The sequence below is a fragment of the Pinus tabuliformis genome, chromosome J (assembly GCF_031772625.1).
Source record: "Pinus tabuliformis cultivar Carrire ecotype Pingquan chromosome J, CPIR1, whole genome shotgun sequence".
Classification (NCBI taxonomy): domain Eukaryota; kingdom Viridiplantae; phylum Streptophyta; class Pinopsida; order Pinales; family Pinaceae; genus Pinus; species Pinus tabuliformis.
Genome location: NC_142295.1, coordinates 763820961 through 763847306, shown reverse-complemented (window position 1 = coordinate 763847306; position 26346 = coordinate 763820961). Strand labels below are relative to the sequence as shown.

The 26346-nt window shown below is 33.2% G+C and overlaps 1 protein-coding gene across 1 annotated transcript; it reads right to left on the bottom strand.

Moving 5' to 3' along the window:
• Nucleotides 1-2627: 2627 nt before the first annotated feature.
• LOC149228961 (beta-glucuronosyltransferase GlcAT14A-like) lies at nucleotides 2628-22694 on the bottom strand. Its single transcript, XM_089375753.1, has 4 exons — nucleotides 21996-22694; nucleotides 20241-20316; nucleotides 20031-20146; nucleotides 2628-3139 (listed from the first exon to the last, which is right to left on the bottom strand). The coding sequence occupies exons 1-4, from the start codon at nucleotides 22588-22590 to the stop codon at nucleotides 2628-2630; spliced, it is 1299 nt and encodes a 432-aa protein (XP_089231879.1). The 5' UTR covers nucleotides 22591-22694.
• Between the last annotated feature and the right edge of the window lie 3652 nt (nucleotides 22695-26346).

Sequence of the window (26346 nt, the reverse complement as noted above, 5' to 3'; positions counted from 1 at the left end):
CTATTGTCTTGGTTTGCATAGGTCTAATGGAGAAAGTTCACACAAGGGTCTGAAACTACAGGGTTGAAGCTCACATGAATCTATGGTTTATGTTTCTCAATCGCTAGCTCATAAATAAGCATTCTCAGCTCCAAACGCATGCACAGAGTGATCAAGAATGCATCTAGGAAGCCTCAAACGCTCGCATAGTATCTTGAAGGGTGCGCCTGGGGTTTTGTGGTAGATCTAAGCGTATTTGTCCCCAGATGCACACATACAGTTCACCAGGGACCATCCAAGACTACCATAGTCACTTTCACAACTCCTCCTCCATGCGTTCAGGACTAAAACATGAAACTTCAGTACTCTGAAGATTTTTCCCAGTGACACCAGTGTTCAACAGTAGGCTACAGACAGTAAAAATAAATTACATTCCTCAGAATTAGGGTTTTTAATACAAGCATGTTGAGGTTCATTTCATGGATGTTCTAGTTCTTGTGAAGATATGGATCATTGTACTATTTTTTGTTGAATCATTTGATGACAATCTATAAGAAGAATAATTTGCAAGGGTTTGCCCCATAGTGGGTTTTTCTTTGGTCTCTGACTATTCGTGGTGTCTCTGTGTGTGCATGTTTTTCTTCTCTTGTTCCTTTATGTTTCGTTGCATTGATGATGATGATATTGTTCTTTCTACATAGTTTCATATGCTGATGAATAATGATGTAAATTGGAATAATGTCATAATGTTAAGGGGTGAACTTAATGTGTTAATGAAAAAAAGAAATTATAAAAGTAGAGAACAACACAACCCTAAGAAATTTTAACAATCTATACATGTCAAACAATGTCTTCCAACGCAATTAAAACCACCAAATCGAGTTCTCATCTAAGTTTTAATGGTTTCCAAATAATTTTGACCATTCACCCATTATTTCAATATTAGACTCTTAGCAATAAAATTGGTATGCATGCCAAGAGGCAAGAAAATTGTTTCTACATGTTATAGGTCACATTCTTATTCCTTTAGTAATTGTTATGACCTATTGGACACCTCCTCTTGAAAACTACCCCCTTACCTAGTAAATTGTTCCTAGGTAGTTATCCCCACCCTAAATTTTCATTTTCTAAGACAATAATAGGTGTAAACGTTTCATTTTATTTATAGACAGGGATGAGAACTCAGCATATTGGATAATTGATTGTTAATACAAAAATATAAACATGAGTTGTAGGTGAGTTATAATGAGAATATCAAACATACTAAGTTGAAAAAAATGATGAGGGCCTATAAAAGCATTGTATGGAAAAATGTCATTGAGTATATGATTAAGATCAAGGAATACTTGTGTTACTTTGTTGAGTTTGAAATCCGATATACATGTGTGGAATTACGTAGATGAGATCAAATATTATATTGAGTTTAAATCCCATGTCTCCACTCTAGTCATTAAAATAATAAAAATGATTCCCAACCAATAGCTATACCTCATGGGAGTAAAGAATAAGAGAAAAATATCAATAGATGTTTGAGGAATTGAAAATAAAATGAAAATTGGGGGCATATTTAAAAGTAAGTTTGTGAGTGTTAAATTCATAATCAACAACTTCGTGGACAATACCTTATGAACGATAGGTTTTTGACTTACCTTGGCCATGGGATGAGCAAATATTCTTACATTCTCTTGAATAGTACATTGAGTTGTTATAGGTGTATAAGGAAAAGTATATTATCATATTATTGTATTCTTGAGATGAAATAATGATTACCAAACCCTTATGAAGGATCCAACTCAATCTTATGTATCTATATTATTTTATGGTTTTTTAAGGTCATTCACTAAAATGAAAAGACATATCACATTTTTTTTCAAGCTATCATGATGCATTCCTTATTTTGTAAAATAAGTTTTCACTTCACAAAACATATCTAAACATAAGGAAGGTACCCTCTGACCTAAACATCAAATTGATAATCTAGAGAGGAGTGGGACTTTTTCCTACATGTTATGCCCCAAAATTTGATCATACGAGAGTGGGAATGACTTGAAGCACAACATAGTTTCCACCATAAAACAAAAATTCTTTAACAATAAGGTTCATGTTGGTAAATGAAACATTATAATACCACTTTTTGTGTAAATATATAGACAAAAATAGAAAATTAAGAGTGAAAACTAAAGAAATCCTTGTTGTAAAAAGTAAAAGAGAAAGAAGAAGAGTATTGAACTTGCAAATAATAAGGCTTATATTGATAATCTAAAAAAAGAGAAATGTTCACATGCCTCTTCAAGTGGGAAATATTGAATAGATCTCCAATACAATGATAATACCTAATGAAGTAATACATAACTTCAAGTCTCTATATATAGTTTTCACTAGCAAAACCATAATCATTATTTGTACCAACATTAATGAGTATCAACTATGTAGAAAGCCTTATTTCACAAGAATTACCCTTTTACATTTATTAACCACACACCAAATATCTGGTGTGCCTTATTCAAAGAGTATGGAATCATACATTAATTGATTGACTCCTAAGTAACATTATGTAGGGATGCTAGGGTAGGTCCCTAATATATTGGATAAAAATACATACCTCAACATAAAATGCATAAGGGTATCCCATAATGAAACCATACATTTCATTTACATTGATTATGTGCAAATATTTTAGGAGATAAGAGCCTCTTAATCAAATCTCCAAGCCTCTTTGCACCTAGACTAGGAATCAGAAAATTTTTATCACCTATAGAAAAACAAGGATCAACACCATTATCGCTACTTCTTTTACACCATCCACCAGGTGTAAAATATCCATTTTGGCGTCCTAGAAGCTCCTTGTCTATTTGATCAAGAACTGATTCATTGCTAAATTTTCTTGCAAATGGAGCTTCACTATCTATCATTTTTGGAATTTCACTTAAACTAATATTATGTGGATGTTGTTTTGGTGGGTTATCCCAAGATATATAATGCAAGTCATGATTGACTGTTGTGTTCTGAAATTCTTGGGTGTTACAAATGACAGTGTGAAAATATCCCTCTGGTGTAGAAATAAAATTTGCATAGTACATCAAAAGTGTTCTTGGAAGATTGTCCCAACCCCATATACAATACTCCACAAATGCTCGAGACAGTGTCATCCATGCGGAACCTGCATTACAAATACTATAATTGGTTAAACTTTCTTTTGTCTTTTCAATCAAAACATCATGAACAACATACAAATATCCTAAATTTATTAATTATTATATCATAATGATGATGAATAAATATTCTTTACTGCAGCAAATTAATTTCATCAAAGAATAAAGAAATTTTCTATATGTGTGGAATAATATTTTAAAAGTAAAATCTTAAAGGTAAAAAAAACATGGAAACATTTTTTCCCAAGTGAGTGGGTGAAGGGAACTCAATTTCAAATATGATAAAGAATAAAGAATAGATTGAAAACCAAAAACCTTCAAACAAAACATAAAGATAGTTTTACATGCAATTAACTGAAGTCAATACAAGATCGATGCAATAAGAAAAGGTTACATTTGAGAATGTTTATTGTTTATCCATTGATTTGATCATGTTTCTATCATTTTCCATAGGGTTGAAAAAACCATATTTATCAAAGAAATTGGTGAAAATTTCCATATACCCACAGAAGACTACAATATTTATGGTGGTATCAGATTTTGTCTTATGAAAGGAAAATGTTGGCTTAAAATGCTTGGTTCTTAACTGTCAAGGTCTTTAGGAAAAATGGTGACCTTGTTAAAGACTTATTTGATTCTCATATGATAAATTGGATTCCAAGTCTTGGGATAAAACATGTTTTATGCTTGCAAACTATGACAAAATTATCCTCAACAAAATCGAATTCCTAGTCTCATATTTCTTTTTTTATTAAAATAGACTTGCAAGTCACCCACGCCTAGTGGGAAGATAGGAAATAGAGAATATCTAAGGAATTTTCCGACTGTAATCCATCTGATTGCTACAAGTGGCTATGTCCAAAGCCTCTTCTTCATGGCCAATTAAAAAATATTTGAACACTAAATTTGAAACATATGAATTTTTTGTTTGAGAGTTGAAGTTTATGGAAGCCTCTAATGGACCTAAAACAATTTTTCTTACTTGGCTTCTTATCATAGGTGGAATACCAGTTAGCGGGAGATTAACCTAGGGGTTACACAACCTAAGTGTTATATCTATGGGATATTTGATATGCTTGAACACCTATTTTGGTTTTTTCTTCTTGCCATGTTTTTCTATGATTGGCTTGATATTTTCTATGGTTATTTCCTTTCCACACCTCTTTCATGGAAATAAACTGTATTAGGGGATAAACGCCCCTAACATATTGAGTTTCATTCCTCATGGAAAGTAATAAGGATGTCAATACTCTCTTTCATTTAGAGGAAAATGAATTATGCTTTATGTAATAATATCCGACCTACTCAAATCTCCACATAGTTTGATAATTCACTAATTTGTACATTTTTATACCTATAGATTGTGGTAGAATATCAAAGAGGTGGAAAGGGGTGTGGCCCATCCAAAGTACCTTATTTAATTATAGAGTGGTAGATCTTAAACCATGAGCAAATAACTTCCTAATGCCTCTTGCACACGTAATTGCTTCCTATTTGTAAGGGCACAAAAATAACAATAGTGGGCTTCTATGGGGTGCAATAATAACAATATGGGGACTACATGGGTAGAAAATTAACAATAAGGGGGCTACACTAACAATAACAATAAGAGGTTACACTAGTATTATAGGGACCTAACATACCCCTCTCCTTCAAAAAAATGTTGTCCTCAACGCTTGAGTAGTTTTGGATGCTTCTGTATAAATTTATTATAATATATTTTAGATGCAAAAGAAAAATTTTAGGAGCAAGATAATAAAAAAAGAAATAGTTTACAAATATACAATGATCTTTGTACACTCTTACCCTTTTCCAGTTCAATTATGTTGTTGGAATGAAAAACATTTATCGAGAAAATTTAGCCAACCACTTCCAATCTGAATTGATTGGGAAGCTGTATGATATTGATCCGTAAATTGATGTGGATATTCCACTAGACTATTCAGCACAATAGATCTAACAATATTATATTAAAAATATGAAGTTTTGCATTATTGTAATTTTATTTAATTTCTAGATTTGTAGATTTTACTGTAATTAGTGCAATCACGCTTATGGAGATTATGTAGAAAAGTAGAGAACAACAAAATAAGCTCTCACACACATAAGACACAAAATATGCTCTGGGAAACCCTTTCGAGAGAAAACCCAACTAGAAGGTGAGGTCACTTCACTCTCTTTCTTTGTCTAGAAAAATAAGGCTGCATGTACAAATAAGTTATGTATGTGGCTCGTGGGCTGCTATAGTGCACAGATCATCTATGTGTACTCCACCTGCTATCTTTCCTGACTGTCTATGCTCAACTATGGAACAAAATGCTCTCGAAATAATGAGATGCCTCTTCCTCCTAGTGGCCCGATTATAACACAACCCAATAACCTACTAGTGGTTAATTTTTACTACATCAACTCTTAACTAGAGTTACAATATAGAACCTTCTAGAGTATTTTACATCATAATCATGTTCCTATCCCCTTTCCCTGAATAATGGGGACTGGCGTGACATCCTCTCGACCTATAGGTGTCAAAATAAGAAGGTCAACTTCTGACTAGCATAACTTTTGTATACGGACTTCGATTGGTGCTCTTCGTATGTCGTTGGAAATATATCTATGTGTAGAATAGCATGAAATGATATGACGCTAAAGTGACAAATTTTTACTCCCAAAAAACATCGTTTGATGCCTTAAAATGCTCCTGGAAGGTTTTGAACCTCGTTTTGCCAAACTGGGTCCAATCGGTAAAAATGGTCCAGCGAGCTGATTCCTCCACTTTTTCCACTTCGAACGCATCGAGATGGATCAAAAACAATATAATGATCTAATCCAAATCACACCTCCCCATTTTGGGAGGATTTTGGTCCCCAAAATCTTCTATTGAATGAGGTGAGGAAAAATTTCCTCCACCTTCTCTCTAGTGTACCACTTAGCTTTTCCTAGAAGTTGTCCCTTCAATCTAATCTGCCAAAGGTCATGTTGCCCCTCTCTTGTAGTTCTGGACGTCTTCTACAAAACCGTTTCTTTTGTCAACTCTACCTTAGCATTGAGTGCCAAATTCTCCACAGAAGGTAGGACCTGTTCCTTTTCTTGAACTAACATGGAAGGTTCATAAAGTTTCAAATCCTCTATATTCACAACTGAGTAAATGTGCATATATGGTGGTAAACTGAGTCAATAGGAATTATCACCCACCTTTTCCAATATCTCAAAGGGACCATGTCTTAGAGCCTTGATTTTCTTACCAGGCCCCTACAACCTCTCCTTGTTCAACTATAACCATGCTATGTCTCCCATCTTGAATGACTTCTCTATTCTATGTTGATCATGCCTAACCTTATACTTCTCCTGTGACTTATGTAGTGTTTCTTGTACCTATAGATGGATCTTCCTGATCTTCTCTATTAAAATTTCAACCCTCAAAGCATCTCCTGTAAGATCTTCCCTCACTCCTCCTAGTTTTCCATATGAAATATCCAAAGGTGAAGGTCGAAAATATCCAAAACAATTCTCAAATGGAGACTTTCTTGTAGAAGTGTGCACTGCTCTGTGGTAAGAATGTTGTATGTATACTAGATTTTCATCCCAGGTCTTCGGATGCTTCTAGTTATATCCCCTAAGAAGCTGCACCAAAGCCATGTTGAGTACTTTTGTCTTCCCATCTATCTGTGGATGGAATGTTGTAGATATATTAAACTTTGTGTCCATCTTCTCCCACAATGTAGTCTAGAATGCATTGAGAAATTTTGTATCCTTGTTTGAAATGATGCTCCTTGGTATCCAAAAGTGCACCTAGACCTGTCCAAAGAACAAGTTTTCTACTTCTTTTCCACTGATGGTATTTTTACAGGGCATCAAAACACACATCTTGTTGAACCTGTCAACTGCCACGAATAGGTAGTCATGTCCCTTCCTGGTTTTCGGTAAACCTCCCACAAATTCCATGGAAATGTTTTCCCAAGGACGTGTAGGTATAGGTAAGGGATGATATAGACCATGTTTCTTGTTGCTAGGCTTGTTGGTACAACAAATCATGCATCCTCTTATGAACCTAGTCACCTTCTCTTGCATCTTGGGCCAATACACATACATTTGGAAGTTAGCCACAATCTTCCATATACTAAAGTTCCCTACAACCTTGGAGGTGTGACCCTCTCTGATCAGCTGCAAATGCTCAATTTTAGGAACAAATAGCTTATTCAGCTTGTAGGGTAACCAATCCTAGAGATGTTAGTTAATGGTGTTGTCGCCAGTGTGCACATGACTTTGACTCTGCAACTGATGATACACCTCCTTGAAGTCCTCCTCTTTTGAATATGCCTCTCTTTATGCATCATGGGTGAATGGTTCCGTGTGCATAAGAGTCCCCACAATTTTGATCTTTGATTTGGGTGGCCTTGACAACATTTCAGCCAACTTGTTTGTGTTTCCCTTCTTATATTTGATCACCAAATGAAACTATTGTAAAAACCCCATCCACTTGCAATACCTGATATGTTGTAGCTTACTCTGGGCCTGCAAGTACAAGAACAGTTGGTGATATGTGTCGATTACTGTCTCCTTTTCTATTAGATGGTGCTTCCACTTCTTCACATCTTGCACCATGGCACAGAGCTCCTTGTTGTAGGTAGGGTAGTTAAGGACTTCCCCATGAAATACTTCAAAATGGTACATTAGGGGATTTTTGAGGTCTAAAATGGGCCTCCTAAGGAAATTATAAAATAATAGTGGAAATAATAAAATAAGATTAGATGACATCATCAAATTTTAGAGGGAAAAAAGAAAAAGACTATTTTTTAAACTCATATTTTCAACTTATCTCCCTATGGGTTTACTCAAATTTCGAGCAGAAAAACTCATTGGATGCATAATTTGATTCCTCATCCAAGGAGTACCCATGTTGCAAATAAGTTGAAAATACAAGTTGAAAAAGTAGTTTTATTGTTTTATTATTTTTTAGTCTATTTACATTTTTACTCCAAAAATGGTGAATCATCCCCCATGGTTGACATCATCATCTTAAATCCTATTGGTTCTTACAAAGTTTATTTTGGTTGTACATTTTTCTTAGGAGGCCCATTTTATACCTCAAAAAGCCCTAATGGCATACATGCCTTCCTCCTTGCATCAAGACAACTCCCATAACACACCCACTGACATCTGTCTCCACTTCAAAGGGTCATTGCAAGTTTGGTAATGCTAAAATTGGTGCTTGGCTAATCTTCTTCATTACCTCTTCAAATGCCCTTTGTTGACCTTTTCCCCACTGGAAACTCTTGTTTTTATGGCATGGAATGGTGTTTCTATTGCTAAAAATGAGGCTATCAACTTCCTTAGGTGTTGTGTTTCCCTAATGAAACTCCTAACCTCATAAACATGAGTAGGCACCAACCATTTCATGATGGCCTCCATCTTGAAAGGATCTATTGAGTTTTCCTCCACCTATCACATACCCTAGATACACCAAAGACTATTGTGCAAACTCACACTTCTTGAGATTTGCTAGTAGCTGGTGCTTCTTCAATATTTCCAACACCTACTTCAAATGTGACATATGCTCCTCTTAGGTAGCACTATATACCAGTATATCATCCAAATATACAATAACAAATAAATATATAAACGGGTGCAATACATCATTCATTAATCTCATCAATGTAGTTGGTGCATTACATAGGCCAAATGGAATGACTAACCACTCATGTCAACCTTGCCTAGTTTTGAACGTGGTATTCTATATATATTCTTCTTTGACTAGAACCTGGTGATATCCAAACTTCAAGTCCAACTTAGTGAAGTAATTTTCTTGTTGCAATTGATCTAGTATATCATTTATCCTGGGAAGGGGGTATCTAATCTTGAGCATGATTTTGTTCAAAACTTCAATGCCTTGTAATCTATACACATCCGAAAAATCTCATCCTTCTTCGATACAATGATGATGGTTGACCCACTTGGTGACGTACTTGGTCAAATGACACCCTGTTCCAATAGTTGTTGTAACTATTTCTTCACCTCACTTGCTGATGAGCCTTGGTATTACACCAAGAATGTTTCAACTCCCAAGGTCTTCTCAACTCAAATTATCAACCCAAGGTTCATAAAAACTTAGAGGTGACAATGTTATATGCACAATAGTTTAGGTTCTAATCATGTCACCCTCAGTCATGAAATCAAATCAATGTGTTCAGAGACCACTCCTGCAATTAACTACAGTGAAAATTTCTCATGAAATCATAAATGAATATGATTCTAACTACAAAAGTGAAAATGTCATTCATTTAAATGTAAATTCTAATTAACATTGCATGAAAGGGAAAGTCTAGTTTATTTGCGAAAGTAAATCATGCTACTCTACTGGCACATTTAATCAGATAAATAACCTATTGTTATGCATGATTTATCTACTCACACTTTCTTGAAAATAAGGAATCAAATTTTTAACATGCCTATGAATAAAAATACTAATTCTAACTTTGTTTTTCTATATGATGGTTGCAGTGAGGAAAGGAGGAGGTTGGAGTGGTCTTAGAGTCTTCCTTAATCATAAAATCACAATTTGGGGACCATTATTCAACTTAACTATGCTAGGATCAATGTACGGAGAAAAACTAGTTGAAGAAAACACTGCTACAGAGCTGCCACAGGAGGTGCTATAGGAGGCCCTTTTTTATGCACAAGTCCTCTTTGTGTTCTCTCTCCCTATCCCTCTCAACTAATTTTATCTTCTATGGAACAAATGCACTAAAAAATAATGGAACCACTTTTCCTCCTAGTGGCTCAGTTATAACACAGCTCGATAGCCAACTAGTGTTTAGGTTTGACCCCTTCAACTCTTGTCTAGAGTTACAATCTAGATTCTTATAGAGTCTTATTCATGATGATCATGTGGCTAGTGCCTTTTTCCTTGAGTAATGGGGGTTGACGTGGCACCATCTCAAATTATGGTGGACGAAATAGGAAGGTCAGCTTCTAAGTGGCATAACTTTTGCATATGTACTCTAATTGAGGTGATTCTTTGCACCATTGGAAATGCTTTGTGTAGAATAGGAAAAAATGGTGTGGAACTAAAGTGGGAATTTTTTACACCCAAAAAACATCACTTTATGCCTTAAAATGTTCCTAGGAGGTTTCAGACCCCATTATGCCAACCTAGGCCCCGTCAATTAAAATGGTCCTATAAGTTGATCCCTTAACGTTTTCCACTCCTAAAGAATTGATATGGATGAAAAAAATATAATGATACAATATAATGCACACTTCATTTTGGGAGGATTTTGGTCCCCAAAAGATTCTACTGAACATGGCATGAAAATTTATACTCCACCTTCTCTTAGGCATACCATTTAACCTTGTCCAGAAGTTGTCCTTTCAACCCAATCTACTAAAGGTCATGTTTCCCTTGTCTTGTATTTATATTCCTCTTCTGAAAATTTGTATCTTCTTTCAACAGTACCTGAGCATCTTGTTCCAAATCCTCTACAAAAGGTAGGAACTATTTCTCTTCTTGATGTAGCATGGAAGGCTCACAGAGTTTCAAATTCTTTACATTCACAACTAAGTAAATGCACATGTATGGGGGTAAACTGAGTCTATAGGAATTATCTCCCACCTCTTCCAGTATCTTAAAGGGACCATACAACAGAGAATTGATTTTATTACCAGCACCCTGTAGCCTCTCCTTGTTCAATTGTAACCAAACTCTATCTCTCGCCTTGAAGGAATTCTTTGTTTCATGTTGATCATGCCTACCCCTATATGTTTCCTATGACTTATGAAATGTATCCTGTAACTATATATATATCTTTATGATCTTCTGAATGAATTTTTCTTCCCTTAAGGCATCCCCTGTAAGATCCTCCCTCACTCATCCTTACTTCCCATATGCAATATCCAAAGGTGAAGGTAGAAAATATCCAAAACAAGTTTTAAATGGGGACATACCAGTATAATTGAGGACTTCCCTATTATAAGAGTGTTGTATACACACCAATTTTCATCCCAAGACTTCATATACTTTTGATTGTAACCCCTCAAAAGATACACCTAAGTCTTGTTAACTACTTATGCATGTCCATCTTTCTGTGGATGGAATGTTGTAGACCTCTTGAACTTTGTGTCCATCTTCTCCCACAATGTAGTCCAAAATGCGCTGAGAAATCTTATGTCCATGTCTAAAATGATGCTCCTTGGTATCCCAAAGTCGCCCAGACCTGTCCAAAGAATAATTTTTCTACTTCTTTCCCTCTAATTTTATTTTATCTGTCAACTACCATGAACACGTAGTCATGTCCTTTCTTGGTTGTTTGTAAACCTCCCACAAAGTCCATGGAAATATTTTCCCAAGGACAAGTGTACATAAGTAAGGGATGATATAGACCTTTTTTCCTATTACTAGGCTTGTTGGTACAACAAAGCATGCATCCTCTAATGAACCTAGCTACATGTTCTTGCATCTTGGGCCAGTACACATGCCTCTGAAATTTTTCCACTATCTTCCTTACACCAAAGTGCCTTGCAACCTTGGAGGTGTGAGCCTCTCTAATTAGTTGCAATCACTTACCTTTAGGAACACATAACTTATCTATTTTGAAGAGTAACCCATCCCGGAGATCGTAGTCAACTGTGTTCTCAACATCATGCACATTAATCTAGCTCTACAACTACTAAAACACCTCCTTGAAGTCCTCATCCTTTGAATATGCCTCTCTATATGCATCATGAATTAATGGATCCATGTGCATCAAAGTTTCAAAATATGTGACCTTTGATGTGGGTGGCCTTGAAAGCTTGTCAGAAAAAAAAAATTGTGTGCTTCCCTTCTTGTTCTTGGTCACTAAATGAAACTATGGTAGAAACCCCATCCACTTGTAATGTTTGGTATGTTGTAGCTTATTCTAGGGTTGTAGGTATTGTAGTGGATTGATCTATGTGGATTAATGTCTCCTTTCCCATCAGATAAGTCTTCCACTTCTTCATAGCTTGCATTAGGGAATATACCTCCTTTTCATAGCTAGGGTAGTTAAAAACTACCCTTGAAATAATTCAGAATGGTATAAAACAGACCTTCCTCCTGCATTGGGACCACTCCCATAACATACCCACTCACATCTATCTCCACTTAAAATGGCTACTATAATTTCAATAATTATAGAATTGCTTCTTGATTGATATTCTTATTTAGCTCCTCAAAGGACCTTTGTTGACCCTTTCCCCACTAGAAACTCTTTCCACTTACTTTTATGGTATGGAGTAGTGTTGGTACCGCTAAAAATGAAGCTATGAATTTCCTCAAGTATTGTGCCACCCCAATGAAACTTCTAACATCATAAAAATTAGTAGGCACCGAATATTTAATGATGGCCTCCATATTTGTATGATTTATCTTCAACTCTCCAACACCTATCACATACCCCAGATACACCAAAACTATTGTGCAATCTCACACTTCTTTAGATTTTCTAAGAGTTGGTGCTTCTTTAATCTCTCTAGAAACTACATCAAATGTGAGATGTGTACCTCCTAGGTAGCACTATATTCCATTATATCATCCAAATAGAAAATAATAAATGAATCTATATAAAGGTACAATATATTATTCATTAACCTCATAATCATAGTTGGTGCATTGTATAGGTTGAATGGCATGACTAACCACTCATACAAACCTTGCCTGGTTTTGAATGCGTTCTTCCAAGAATCTTCTTCTCTAACTCAAACCTGGTGATATCAAAACTTTAAGCTCAGCTTGGTAAGATATTTTGCTTGTTGTAATTCATCCAACAGATCATCTATTTTGGGAAAGAGTACATATTCTTGAGCATAATTTTGTTCAACAACCTGTAATGTATACACATTTTCCAAGTCCCATCCTTCTTTGACACAATGATGATGGGTGATCCACATGGTAATGTACACCATCGAATGACACCCTATTATAATAATTTTTTCAATTGCTTCTTCACCTCACTTGCTCCTATAACAAACTACCTGTACAACCCAATGTTTGGCATTGGGGATTCTAGCAATAACTAGATCTCGTGCTCCACTGTCCTCTTGGGTGGTAACCCTTTAGGCTCCTAGAACACATTGCTCTATGACTATAGAAAAACTTCTAGTTATTGTTTCTATTTCTTAGTACACCCATCTAAGGATTCCTTTTCTCTTACTAACTCTTTTACAGATTGATTTTCTCTTAAAAATAGTAAACATATCTTTCCTGAATTGATTAGTTTCTTGGCTTGGTTGGCACTTACCAATGAAATTTTTAACTTACATTTGTGCACATCGATGGTGAATGATTTTCTATACTTGATGAGGAGGTACTGGTTGGATCTCCCCATGAAAAATTCATCTCAAATATACATATAAGGGCTTCTAAACACCACCCCACATGCAACATGTGGAACTACACCTAATTCTACTTCATTAATAAAATCAACACTAATAGAAAATTTGATTTTTCCCTATTTTGTTACCTTTATTTTAGCATACTAATTTACCCATCCCAATGGATATAGGCCTAGATGATCATAAACTTCCAAACCCAATTTGTTGACTAGCTGTGTTACAATGATCCTAAGTCAAACAAAGCATTAATCTTGGTATTTTTAAACTATATCTTTATATTAAGGAGCTTAGTATTTTCATTATCTTCTTGTTACTAAAGGCTACTTAGATTCACCTCCTTTTGCACTAATGTATAGATGATCTTCTCATCCATGTGCGAGCTACTTTCAACTTGGTTGCTCAAATTAATGGCCATAAGATTCTTCCTTTTATTATATTTCTTTTTGTTCTTCAGGTTAAGTTGTGGATGAAACTTCCAACACTTCTCCTATGTATAACCATCAACGTTATAGTGGTTGTAGTGGTTGTTGGGAACTTTGCACTAGTTTCTTGTGGCCACTATCTTTTTATATTTTCCTCCTTTCCACTTCTTTTTCCCCTCCTTAGAAGCATCATGTTGCTCCTTCTGCTTCAAGCCACTTGATTTCCCTTTCTTTAGGCATATGTTCTCCAGGTATTAAGTATGTACATAAGCCTCGTTCACTAATATAGGATTTAACAACATCACTTGCTTCTGCAAATGGTTGTGTATGACTCTTAAATACTTTAGGATTATCTCTGGGTTTTTTGGGGAGATACCCAACATTATGGCCATCTTTCTAAGTTTTGTGGTGTACTCCTGTACACTCCACCCCAAATTTGCCTGAAGTAGTGTCATGAGATCCACTAATCCTCTACACACTCAATATGGTAAAATTGTAATTTTATGAGGGTTTTAAAGTCTTCCCAATTAGTTACTAGATGATCTCCCACCAACCTCAATGTATTCGTGTGGATTTCCCACTAGGTTAGGGCATGGCCCTCTAATTTCAGTTGCATAAATGAAATATTATGTTCTTCATCTATAAGATGAACAAAAAAATAAACTTATAATTGTTGCAACCGTTGATTTAGCTTCAGAGCATCGATCTCACCTTGGTATGACTTGATACCAATCTTTTCTTCCATTTTGAATAGGGACTATGAATGGTTCATGACACCCAAACTAGGTTGATCTCTTTAGGGTCCTTTCTTTGGCTCATTCTTTGTCTCTTTGTGATCCCCTGATCTCTCCTCTGATTAAACCTTTGCATTAGAACTCCCATCTTCTCCAAATAATCTATTGTATTGGTCAAGGCCATCATGAGGAAATTTGTGTTACGGTTTATATCTACAATTTGTGCTTCCATCCATAAAAACCTCTCCTCTACAGGATCACAAGGCTTATTCATAGATTCGTTGGCCATGACTAGGGTTTTATGACTTTAGGCTTAGCTAATCTATGTCCCCTATAAATTTCAACAATATACCTAAATAAACTTTCTCTTATACCAATATGATCCATAAACTATCATGGATATTCCACTAGATAGTTTTTCACAACAGATTTGATAATATAATACTTAAAAAATCCAAAATCTACACTATGAGGGTTTATATCTCTTTAGATTTATGGATTTGTAAATTATTGTTTATTTTGTATGCATGCAAATTATAATTAAGAAGAAACTAGATAACAATGAAATGAAAACTCACAAACCATGATTGACACAAGATATAACTTGGGAAACCATTTTGGAAGAAAACCCAACCGAAAGGTGAGGTCGCTCTACTCTCTTTCTATAAATAGAAAATTGTTGTGAGCAAAAAGAAATAAGGTCATGTCTTGTGGGCTGCTACAGTGAAAACATACTCTCTTTGTGCTCTCTCCCTACCCCAAAACATACTCTCTTTGTGCTCTCTCCCTACCCCTCTCAACTACTCTACTCATCTATGGAACAAATGCACTTGGAAAGAATGGAACCCCTTTTCTTCCTAGTGGTCTAGTTATAACACAACCCAATAACAAACTAGTGGTTAGGTTTCATTCCTTGAACTCTTAAGTAGAGTTAAAATGCGGACTCTTCTAAATTATTTTTCATATTTATCACTTAATTAGCCCATCTTCCTTGAGTAATGGGGACTAACGTGGCATCTTCTCGAATTATGGTAGTTAAAATAGGAGGGTCAAATTCTAAGTGGAATAACTTTTGCATACAAACTTCAATTGAGGAGATTATTATGTTGTTAGAAAGGACCCTATGTGTAGAATAGGAAAATAAGGTTCTGCACCAAAGCGGAAAATTTTTACGCTAAATAAATGTCATTTGATGCCTCAAAATTATCTCGGAAGGTTTTAGACCCCAATTTTCCAAAAGGGGTGCCGCTAGTAAAATTGGTCTTGTGAGTTGATTCCTCCACTTTTTCCACTATGAAAGCATTGAGATTGAGGACAAAAAACATAATGATCCAATATAGATAACCTATAAATTTATGCAGTTTTGATGGTTTGAGATTTGGGTTCCAAAATTGCCATGTTCATTTGTCCCTTCTCATAATCCAAAGTAGATAGTAACCTTGTTTATGAAGAACCTAAAGTTTGCTTCCATATATCTATATAAGCATATTGTTTCATATTTATATTATTGTTCTTTATTTCCATAAAATGTGAATATATGTTGTCTTGCTTGCATGTTGTTGAAGGTAAAATGCCAAAATATAATGTCTCTTAAACCAAAAAAGTTGTTGGAAAGAGTTCCCAGTTGAATGCGGGCTTTCTTGATGTAGCTTCCACTATGTTTGGAGCTAAAACTAAGACCTCCTCTTCTTCAATTCTTGTCTTTTTTCATATCCTTCTCTTCTCATTCTCTACTTCTAAAATTGAAAATGACTATTTTGTCTCTGCAAATCCTCTCTTGAGATGTTTTTCCTTTGGTTGTGGGGTATCCTAATGATTAGTTGTGAAGTTTGTCATACTTCCTAAATATCTTGAGTAGTTTGCACTATATTTTTCTCCCAAACATATTCTTTAGCAAACTATTCAATCTCTAGTTTGGGCACATGTTCATAAGGGGTAGATCCTTGTTTTACTTTCCTTTCTGATATGATCTTGTAAGGATCAGATTGCCACACTTTTCCCTGGGGAAATTTCATGTGTTTCAACATCTCCTCAACCTCCTGTAATGTTGCACTAGTGTTGATTAAGAAGTTTTCAAACTCTTTATACAATTTGAACATATTAGGACATTTCTTTGACATAAAATGAATGTGATCCGAGTTGAGGCTCTGTCTCATAAACTCTAATGCAAAAATCTCATAGGTAATAAAATTGGAAGCATGTAGGAAGATAATTCACAACCATAGATTTTAATCTTTGTAAAGACTTTAAACAGATATGGGTCTCTTTCTCTGGTATATGGGCTAACTTGTAAAATATTTTAATCTTTGGAAATGTTCTAGGAGGAAGCTCATTAAACAATAAATTATATGCAACTAACAAAGCCTAATTGTCAAAGTCAACAAAATCCAAATTTTGGGATGCTTTCTCACCACCTATCCATCTAAAAATAAAGAAAGAGATATATAAAGATTGATCGATACCTAAAATACTTAGTGAGATCATAATGGGTTCACTGGACATTAATGACAATATCCAAATATTGATTGAAATGAAATCTTACAAAGGACATTTTGGCTTGTGAAAGAGAAGTTAGAAACTATGCTACAATATCATCTACATATCCTAATAAAGAATATACCATTGATATGATTTTTCTTGACATTTCAAGAAATATTCTTGAAGGTAAGGAGGAGCAGTATCTGGTAATTGGGAATTCAAGGATAAGAAAGAATCTAGAGCAATAACTTTTTCTTCAAAGGTCAATTTGCTATAATTTTGGCTCAAGAAATCTTCATTCAAGGGTCATGTTTGATTTGGTATTACTCTCTTAAGAATTTCTTGAATGGTTTTGGGGTTAATATGGAACATGATTACTCCATTTTTAGACATAATAGCTTGTTTACTAGGATGGTAATGCTCAATACACCAGGAAATGAATTTTGGGTATGAGTATGTCTGGGGTTCATGATAGACTGATCCAAATAAGATTCCCAAATCAATGAAATGTCCTACTAATCTTGGAAACATTGAAAATCCCAGTCCCTGAGCTCATACATGTTGAATTCATAGTAGGTTTCCTATGAATTTGCTTCTTGATATTTCATGGTAAGTATTGAAATTTTACAGGATGAGAAGAGTCTGAAATATAGGATTTTGTCACCTTAACCTTCATGTTTTACTGAAAATGAAAGAATGAATGATTCTAAACTTTACTCGTTAATTTTCTATAGTAGGTTGTGTAAGTTGCTGAACAACTTCTAGAGACAAACTACATAGTGTGCTTTGAGCATAATGAGATAAAGAAGCTCCTTTTACCTTTTAATGGTTATTCCAGTCATTGAGAGACACACAACATCATCTAATTGGACATAAACATTTTATTTTGGAAAATACAAACAAATTCTCGCTTAATGACTCTTGTTGACATTGTTCACATGCTTATAATACATGGACCATTGATTATGTACCACTTAGATGCCACCTGAAGCGCTTATTATATTACTTGTCCACCACTTCACCTCTGTCATTGGTCAATGTGACGCCCCATTGTTCGACAAGGGTTGGAAAACTCGTTGTCGTAAAGTAGTTGGGGGGGTTTGATGTTTGTTTGAAAGTCCAGGAGATGGCCCCTGATATGGTTTTTTATTGATGTATGTCCAAATGGTAAACTACTTTGGTACAACTTTGGAACCACCCCTCGGTTAGTCGTTGAGCAATCAAGGGGGCCTGATATGACTTTTCCGCCATTGATCAAGAAGTTCTCCATGATGCACTCTTGAAGATGCACAAGAATTAATCACGGGTGGAAGGGTGGAATATGCAACTTCTTTATTAAAAAAAATCTAACTAGGTAAATAAACCATAAAGTTGTACACTACACTCAAATCCATTAATGTTACAACATGGCCCATGCTAGGAACCTTGTTGACTTCTAGAGTGGAAAACCTGTACCATGAGAAGATAAATGCCTAATGCCTCTTGCACACATAATACAATTGTGAAAATTGCAAAAGGCTTTATTGGTTGTTCCAGCTAAGGTGTTGTGAAATCGATGAGTGAGGGAAACATCTACACAATTGGTCCCCTCTACCTATAGAAGAAATTGACAAGTTTTCCACACTTGTGATTTCCATATCTAATGGTGAATGGCCACCTAATCCAAGAAGAGATGGTTGGGAACCTATTGTGACTAATCTTAAGCCTATTATCAATGGATGGGGTCTAACCCCATTGACCATGACAATTCACCACCCAGTGGTGAACTCCCCCATTAATGCTTGATGTCAAACTTATGTTTTCTAGACTACAGACCAATTAATGTTATGTATTCCTATGGAATTCTTATCTGACAATGTTATGCTTAAGGGTTTGAGTTTATTTTAAAGGGCATGTTTGGTTGGTAGCTAGCTTAGTTTATGCTTTTGCTAGTGTTCATGGTCATCAAATGCTTAAGGGTTTGAGTTTATTTTAAAGGGCATGTTTGGTTGGTAGCTAGCTTAGTTTATGCTTTTGCTAGTGTTCATGGTCATCAAATTTACAATCGACCTTTTTTTATTGTTGTATAAAATCCCTTTGATCATAATATATGAAAATCAAATTTCATATATTTTAAAAATAAATGCAAGCTCTAGTTTTATGAATTAATTCATTTTAAAAATTACTTTAGAAAAAAAAAGTATTAATTAAAAAAATTATAATATAAATTCTTTTAAATATAATTTTAAAAAATCTAACACCTACACATATGATTAAAATTTTTAAACTAATGTAAAAAGAGATCATGAAAATATCACATAAACATGAAAATAGATAACGGATAAAAGAGACAAAATAAAAAAAAATAAAAACAAAGAGAAAAATGACACATTTTAAGTTAACAAGATCATGAAAATATCACATAAACAAGAAAATAGATAACTAGTAAAAAAAATAAAAAAAAAAACACAAAAAAAATATTAAAAAAAAAATAGAAAAAAATAGCACATTTTAACCAACATTGTCAAAGTTCATCTACATAGAACATAGGACAATCAAATTTCTAATTACCTTAAAATAATTAAAATCCCATATGGGTGAACACATGGATGCACAAGTTCATTTATTTATATATTCATGTATGTGTATATATTTTTTTCCATAATAATCTATTCATCAATGTTTTTTTTTCATAATGATCTATTCCATCTATTTTCTTGTGGTAAGGGGGCCAAAAGCCACCAGGAAACCTTCCTAAAAGCATATCACAATCTCTTTTAAGTGACATCCCATGAATTTCCATTCTTCAGTTTTTCTCTACCCATGTTAATTAAAAGCATGACATTACACCTACTATAGCATGTCACACCCTAACAATAAGAATTCACATAAATCTGAGATAAAGCAGCAAAGGGGATACACAGTTTCGAATACAACACCTGTAAACAATATGAATGCTGTGGGCGCATCTCTCCTCTTGTGAACCCAATAAATGTCAGACTTGTTCGACATATACAGTGCAGGATCTATAATAATTGGGTTTGCTCTGTGTTTTCTGCAGCATATAAATGTAAGCAATAAACTCTTAGAAACAAAACAAAGCAATTTCCGCTCTGAGAAGTATTAAATGTAAAGAAAACTGCACGCACATTTTCCAACCTAAACGGCTGGTATGCTCAATAAAATTTAGATTCCTTGGCACAGATGAAAATACATGGATCAAATCTGCAACGAAACAAATGATAAAATTGTTATATCAACGTGTATAAACTAACCATAAACAAAGTTACAAGTCCCAATATACTTCCCAAAAGGAATCTCTCAAAAACTTTTGGGAGAGCGCTTATGCAACTCTTAAATCTCAGATCTCAGGGAGAAATAAAACATTCAGACATAAGAAAACCAACTATTGAAATCCAAAGACCAAGATCCATAAAACAAACTTACTTCAACTCTGGTAGTATAACACTGGGACTAACAAATATTTTTTTGATAATTAATGTAAGGAGATGCGTTCAACTCAGAAAACAATAAGGAATTATTGCAATAACAAATTGTATTGTATGGGTTCACAGATGTCATTGGAATATTTTTGTTGGGTCATTTTTATGTTATTGTAAATTTCGTAAGTTTAATAGGTATAGAGCAAGGTTAACGGTTACATTTTGTTAAATGTCCCAATTTATAGTAGAAATAAATTTAAGTTTTTCATTATTTATTAATTTTTCATTGGATCAATTGAATGTTTGAATCTACATTCAGCATAAACTCAGGCTTACTAATTTTAGTTTGTATTAATTAAATGTTCAAATCTACCATCAACATAAGTTTAAGCTTTTTAATATTAAAAGATGGATATGGATATGGCAGTTTGAAAACCCCTTCCAACATCACCATACCATTTGAATGTCTAAATTTACAGTCAACATAAACTCAGGTTTTATAATATCGGTTAACTTTGCTTCATATCAATTGAATGTCTATATCTACAATCAACATAAACTCATATTTTTAAAGTCCAAATCTAAGAATAAAAAAAATCTGAAGAGTTTTTTTTAGTATAAAATGGATATGAATATAACAATTTGAAAATGGGTTTTCTATAAAGGTGTTTATTTTGTCTAGAGGGTGCAAAAAATTTCTGGAATCAGTCTATTTTTTTTTCAAAAAAATTGATTATAGGAGTGATTGAATCATGTTTTGATGGTGGAAATGGATTCAGCACTATCTATATCACCAGAAGCACCCAAAATCTTGAACCTGGACAATTGTAAACCAGATTTCCAAAAAAAATCTACTGTATTTTTTATGAAAACCATGCCTAAATTTCCATGGTTTTCCTTGCCAAATTTATGCCTCTTATAACTATAATATCCATTGCAGAATCTGATAATCAGGTGAGAGGTCAATTAGTTGATCCCTCTCTTGATGATCAGTATCCAGGATATCACCGGAATCTACAATTGGACATAAGTATGCTGGTTTGAAAACCTCTCTAACTTCACTGTTCCTCCTATATTTATTTTACATCGTTAATGTAATATGGAAAAAAAGGAGTCCTAACATTTTTTTTTGAACATTCGTTTGTTTTAGCATGTTACATAGATTCACAGTCTATTCTATGATTCCTGATTATTTGACCCCTCTCTTGATTATCAGTATCCAGGATATCACCGGAATCTACAATTGGACATAAGTATGCTGGTTTGAAAACCTCTCTAACTTCACTGTTCCTCCTATATTTATTTTACATCGTTACTGTAATATGGAAAAAAAGGAGTCCTAACATTTTTTTTTGAACATTCGTTTGTTTTAGAATGTTACATAGATTCACGGTCTATTTCTATGAACAATTCAGCATGCAAATGGGATATGTAAGGTACAGAAAAGAAGAAAAAACATACCATCTTGAGTTACAAGAGGATAATCCGATGCACTAAGATTGATAAACCAGTCCCAGTCCTTACTTTTTCTAAGAAGAATAGCTGCAGCATGAAGTGTGTTTGAAACCATGGTGGGTCCTCTGTAAGTGATGAGATTAGCCTTAACAATTATGTGTACATTGCCCACCTCTCTGAAGATCGGATTTGATCTGACGTGGTTGGCGAGGTCTTCTCTTTCATTCAGCGACGATTCCCGGTCCAAATGCACAATATATTGATTCAAGGGATGGTAAAGTGCTGCCAGAGCCCTTTTTAATTTTTCCCCCTCGCCTTTCGATCCTGAAATAAGGTAGGCGAATCTTGGAGGCGCGGGACGAGCGGGAGAGGCAGGAAGCACGACCCTGGACTCTGTGAACACTGGTTCTGAGGAACCTGGGACATGCCCAAAATGGAAGGTGGCTAAAACAGAGCTTAATGTTTTCTGGGTATAAATGTTCCCCACACTCAAGTCTAACACCAGAAGGAACAGAGATCCTAGGAAACACAAGGCCAGAGAAAGAATCCATTTTGTTTCCGTAGTCGCCAAACTGAAATGCTTCTTCACCAATCGCTTCATCGAGGCCCCTTTCCAGTCGATAACTATACTAAACGCCACTTTGCACAGATCACCATTTATATTAACCTCAAATTTAGCCACTGCAAAATGAATTAGTTAGCAGTTTCTCACCATCCAAGCTTTTCTAGGCAGGAAGCATGCCCCTGGACTCTGAAGATTGTGTCTACATGCTTTCACATAGTTATGATCTTTCTATTTTATGCTAATGATATTTCTATTTTTATGTAATGACAAGGATTTCCGGTGATGTCGATAAATAATTTTTCTTTTTCTTTTAATTATGATTTCATACATGAACATGAGCATCACCATTAATATTAATATAGTTAAATTAAAAAAATTATTTGGATGGGTAATTAAATTTTAAAAAATTATTTATGTTAATTTTGTACAGGGCAATAACAGTAAAATTGTTTATGTTGGGTGATTAAATAAAAAAGATCATTTATGTTAACTTTGTATATGACAATATCAGTTTAGAGAAAGTGACTTCATACAAATATCAATCTTCATTATAAGTTTAATTGAAACTTTCGGATTAAGAAAAAGATAAATGAAGAATGGAAAAGTAATTATGGACTTGAAAACAATTGTAAATTAGGAGACATTTGGGTATGGGTTAAGAAGAAATTTCTCTATAAGATTGTTGTCATTTTTGTGATCTTGTGTAGTTGTGAAGTTTGGGGTCTCAACATCTCTAGAGAATGATGGAAAAAGATTGAGAAAATCCAAAAGTGTTTTATAACTTATAATCTTAAAATTAAAGACCATACAACTTATTATATCTTCATCATAGAAGCTATCCTATCCTCATCATAGAAGCTAGTCTTTCTCCATTGGTGGCACAAAATACACAAAAAGAGACATCTTAAGATTTTTTCGAAATCCAGTTAAATCCACCTACAAACTTAAGCAATGGTGGAATAAAGATGTTGAATGTGACTAACAGGGAAAGGTAAATTTGTAGAATAGCAATAATATTAAAAATATTGACATTTAAATTTAAGGAGAAATTGTGGTGCAATAAGTAATTATAAAATAAAAGAAAATTAAGATATTATAAAAGAGTGATCAACCTTATTTTAGAAAATCAAAAGTATCTCTTTGTTTTAATTAATGTAAAAATGAAAATCAACATTACTAAAATAAAATAAAATTCTCATAAGGTCCATAGCAAAATAAAACAATGGACAATTCCTAAAAAAAAAATTGGGCAAAAAAAAATGTCATCTTTATAACATTAAGAGGGTTAAAAATGAAAAACACTCTTTTAAAATATCATAAACTTACATTAAATTAGAATTTAAAAATATCTGTTACAATATCAACCTTCTCACTATTTAACTCATCAAAACCATAAAACCATGGTGATTTAAAAAACTTCACTTAAATAAATCAAATTTAATTTCAATAAATAACATTATCAGCGTCATCACTAACATCTTCATCCTCATATATATTTATCTGTAAATATATTCTAATTTATATTTTATTAAATTTGTTATTTTAACTACTTACATAATAAATCATAAACCTACCTATCAAGATTTATTAAAAAACTATTTTTAAGATTTGATACATCATCTTGTATCTTTATAAATAAAAGCTCATTGATATCATGTATTTTTATTTGTAAATAAAATCTCATTTATATTTTATTTGAATAAATATTTTTTAACCTTTTATATGTTAAACTATAAAAGTATTATATATTAAAATTTATTTAAAAATCAATTTTAAAATATAAATTTAATTTAATTTCAATAAATATCCAATTATAAAAATATAACTAACATTTATTAAAACTCTTTTATCATTGACTTCTTGAAAATTATATATATATATATATATATATAAATTAATTAGCAAACTATCTATATATATTAGCTAAACTATTGAGATTTGAATTAATAATTTTTACTCAAAAATTATTTTAATAATACACTCGTTCACCCTCTATTCAAATTTCATTAACTACATAAATATAATATTTAAATTATAATTTTATTTATTAAAATTATATAATATAAATACTCATATTCTTAAAAAAAAATTACGATACTAAATCGATTTATTTACGTTCAAAAATATAATATAAAATAAAAACAAACAAAACCATTTTAATAATCATTAGAATAAATAAATTCTTCTAATGATTAGATAACATTTAAACTTATTCGATACTAAGTGACACTACGTGACCCTTTCTATTTTATTTTTTTAATATCATATAAAATAGGCTGGATAATCGAACAACGTGGCCCCTTTTTATTTAGTTCTTTTACAAAATTTATTGACGCGCAATGGTTTAGGAGGCCAGCTAGGCACCTTCGTTTTATATAGGCATTTCCTTATATTAGATTAAGGTATGGATTTTTATAATAGATGTATGGGTGTTGTTCAAACTATTTAATTATAATTAATAATATTTCAATGCGAAAAGTTACATGCCCTAATATATATTTCCCATAAATTAAATGGAAAAATTTATTCTTATTTAAGTAATAAGAATTAAGAATGAATTAGAATTTTTTATTTTATAAATTCAACCGTTTTAAAATAATCAATATTATTAAAAAATAAAATTTTATAAGCATTTTAAGTTTATTATGAAGATGTGTCACGGTGATCTCTAAATTCGATTTCAGCACTAAAAAAAGACGAAGAATCTAAACTCTTGAGACTTATAATTTCGTTTCTTTAATCTTTTTTAATATTTTGCAAATTGACTTTGTGTACTATAACCATATTTATCAACCTAGCATGATAGATTCATGAAATAATTTTAATTTTTTTTATTATTTTTATATAATAAAAGATGACAGGTAGGCAGAGAGGGGAGTTGATCTCAGAGGGAAACGCCTTACGGCGTAATAACCATTTTTTATGTATTTATTAGGCCGATAGGCCTTTCCTATGCATCAACTTTTCGTCAACACTTTTACTTTGATCCATTAGATCAGATGAAACATTTTCAACCGTTGATCTGAACCAGAAAACAAAATAATGGAAAATCAAGAAAGCACGGAAAGTCAAGAAAGCACAAAAGCTCAAAAAAGATTCTATGCAAAAAAAATCAAGAAAGCATGAAAAAGATCATAAAAATCAAAGATCGAAAGAAAAAAGCTCAGAAAAGCAAAGATTTTTGAGGATCTTTATTTTTTAAATGCAATGTATTATTAATTTATTTTTATAATTTAATTGAAATATAAATTTTAAATTTTAAATTTAAAAATTAGTTTAGATTTATTTTTAGTGTAAGTTTATTATGTGTTAAGAGGGATTTTTTTTTGAGGTATTGATTTTTTAAAAGTGAAAAGAGATTTGATTTTTTTTGGCATTTGGTAGATGTAGAGTTAAAATGAATTTAGATTAGTTTAAATATTAACCTTTAAATAACTCACATTAGAGAAAAATACCATGGGAAAAAACCATAGATTAAAAATATGATAAGGAAAAACCATGGGTTGGAAAATTTTATATTTCATATTTTAATTTTAATTTGACTAAGTCAAAATGTTAAACATTGTAACATCTCTCTAAAATAATTAAATTCAATTTAATTCCATGCTAGCTCCCATCATTTTCCTGCTCAAAAGATAGGTGTTCTCAACACCTTAGCTACTTCGGCGGGCGTTGCAAGTTTATGACGAAAATCACCTTGAAGATGAGAAAACTGAACTCCTGGAAGTTTTTAATAAGAATGGTTATAGTAGGTCTCAAGGTCTTAAGGCTTTTCAAAATGCTGAAAAGGGT

Bases quoted from the DNA above. Each gene is read 5' to 3' on its own strand.
- LOC149228961 (XM_089375753.1), bottom strand. From the start codon at position 22,590: ATGAAGCGATTGGTGAAGAAGCATTTCAGTTTGGCGACTACGGAAACA. The intron at 20,317-21,995 runs GTATGTTTTTTC...GTTTCGTTGCAG, and splicing joins TCCTCTTGTAACTCAAGATG to ATTTGATCCATGTATTTTCA. The intron at 20,147-20,240 runs GTGCGTGCAGTT...TATATGCTGCAG, and splicing joins AGCCGTTTAGGTTGGAAAAT to AAAACACAGAGCAAACCCAA.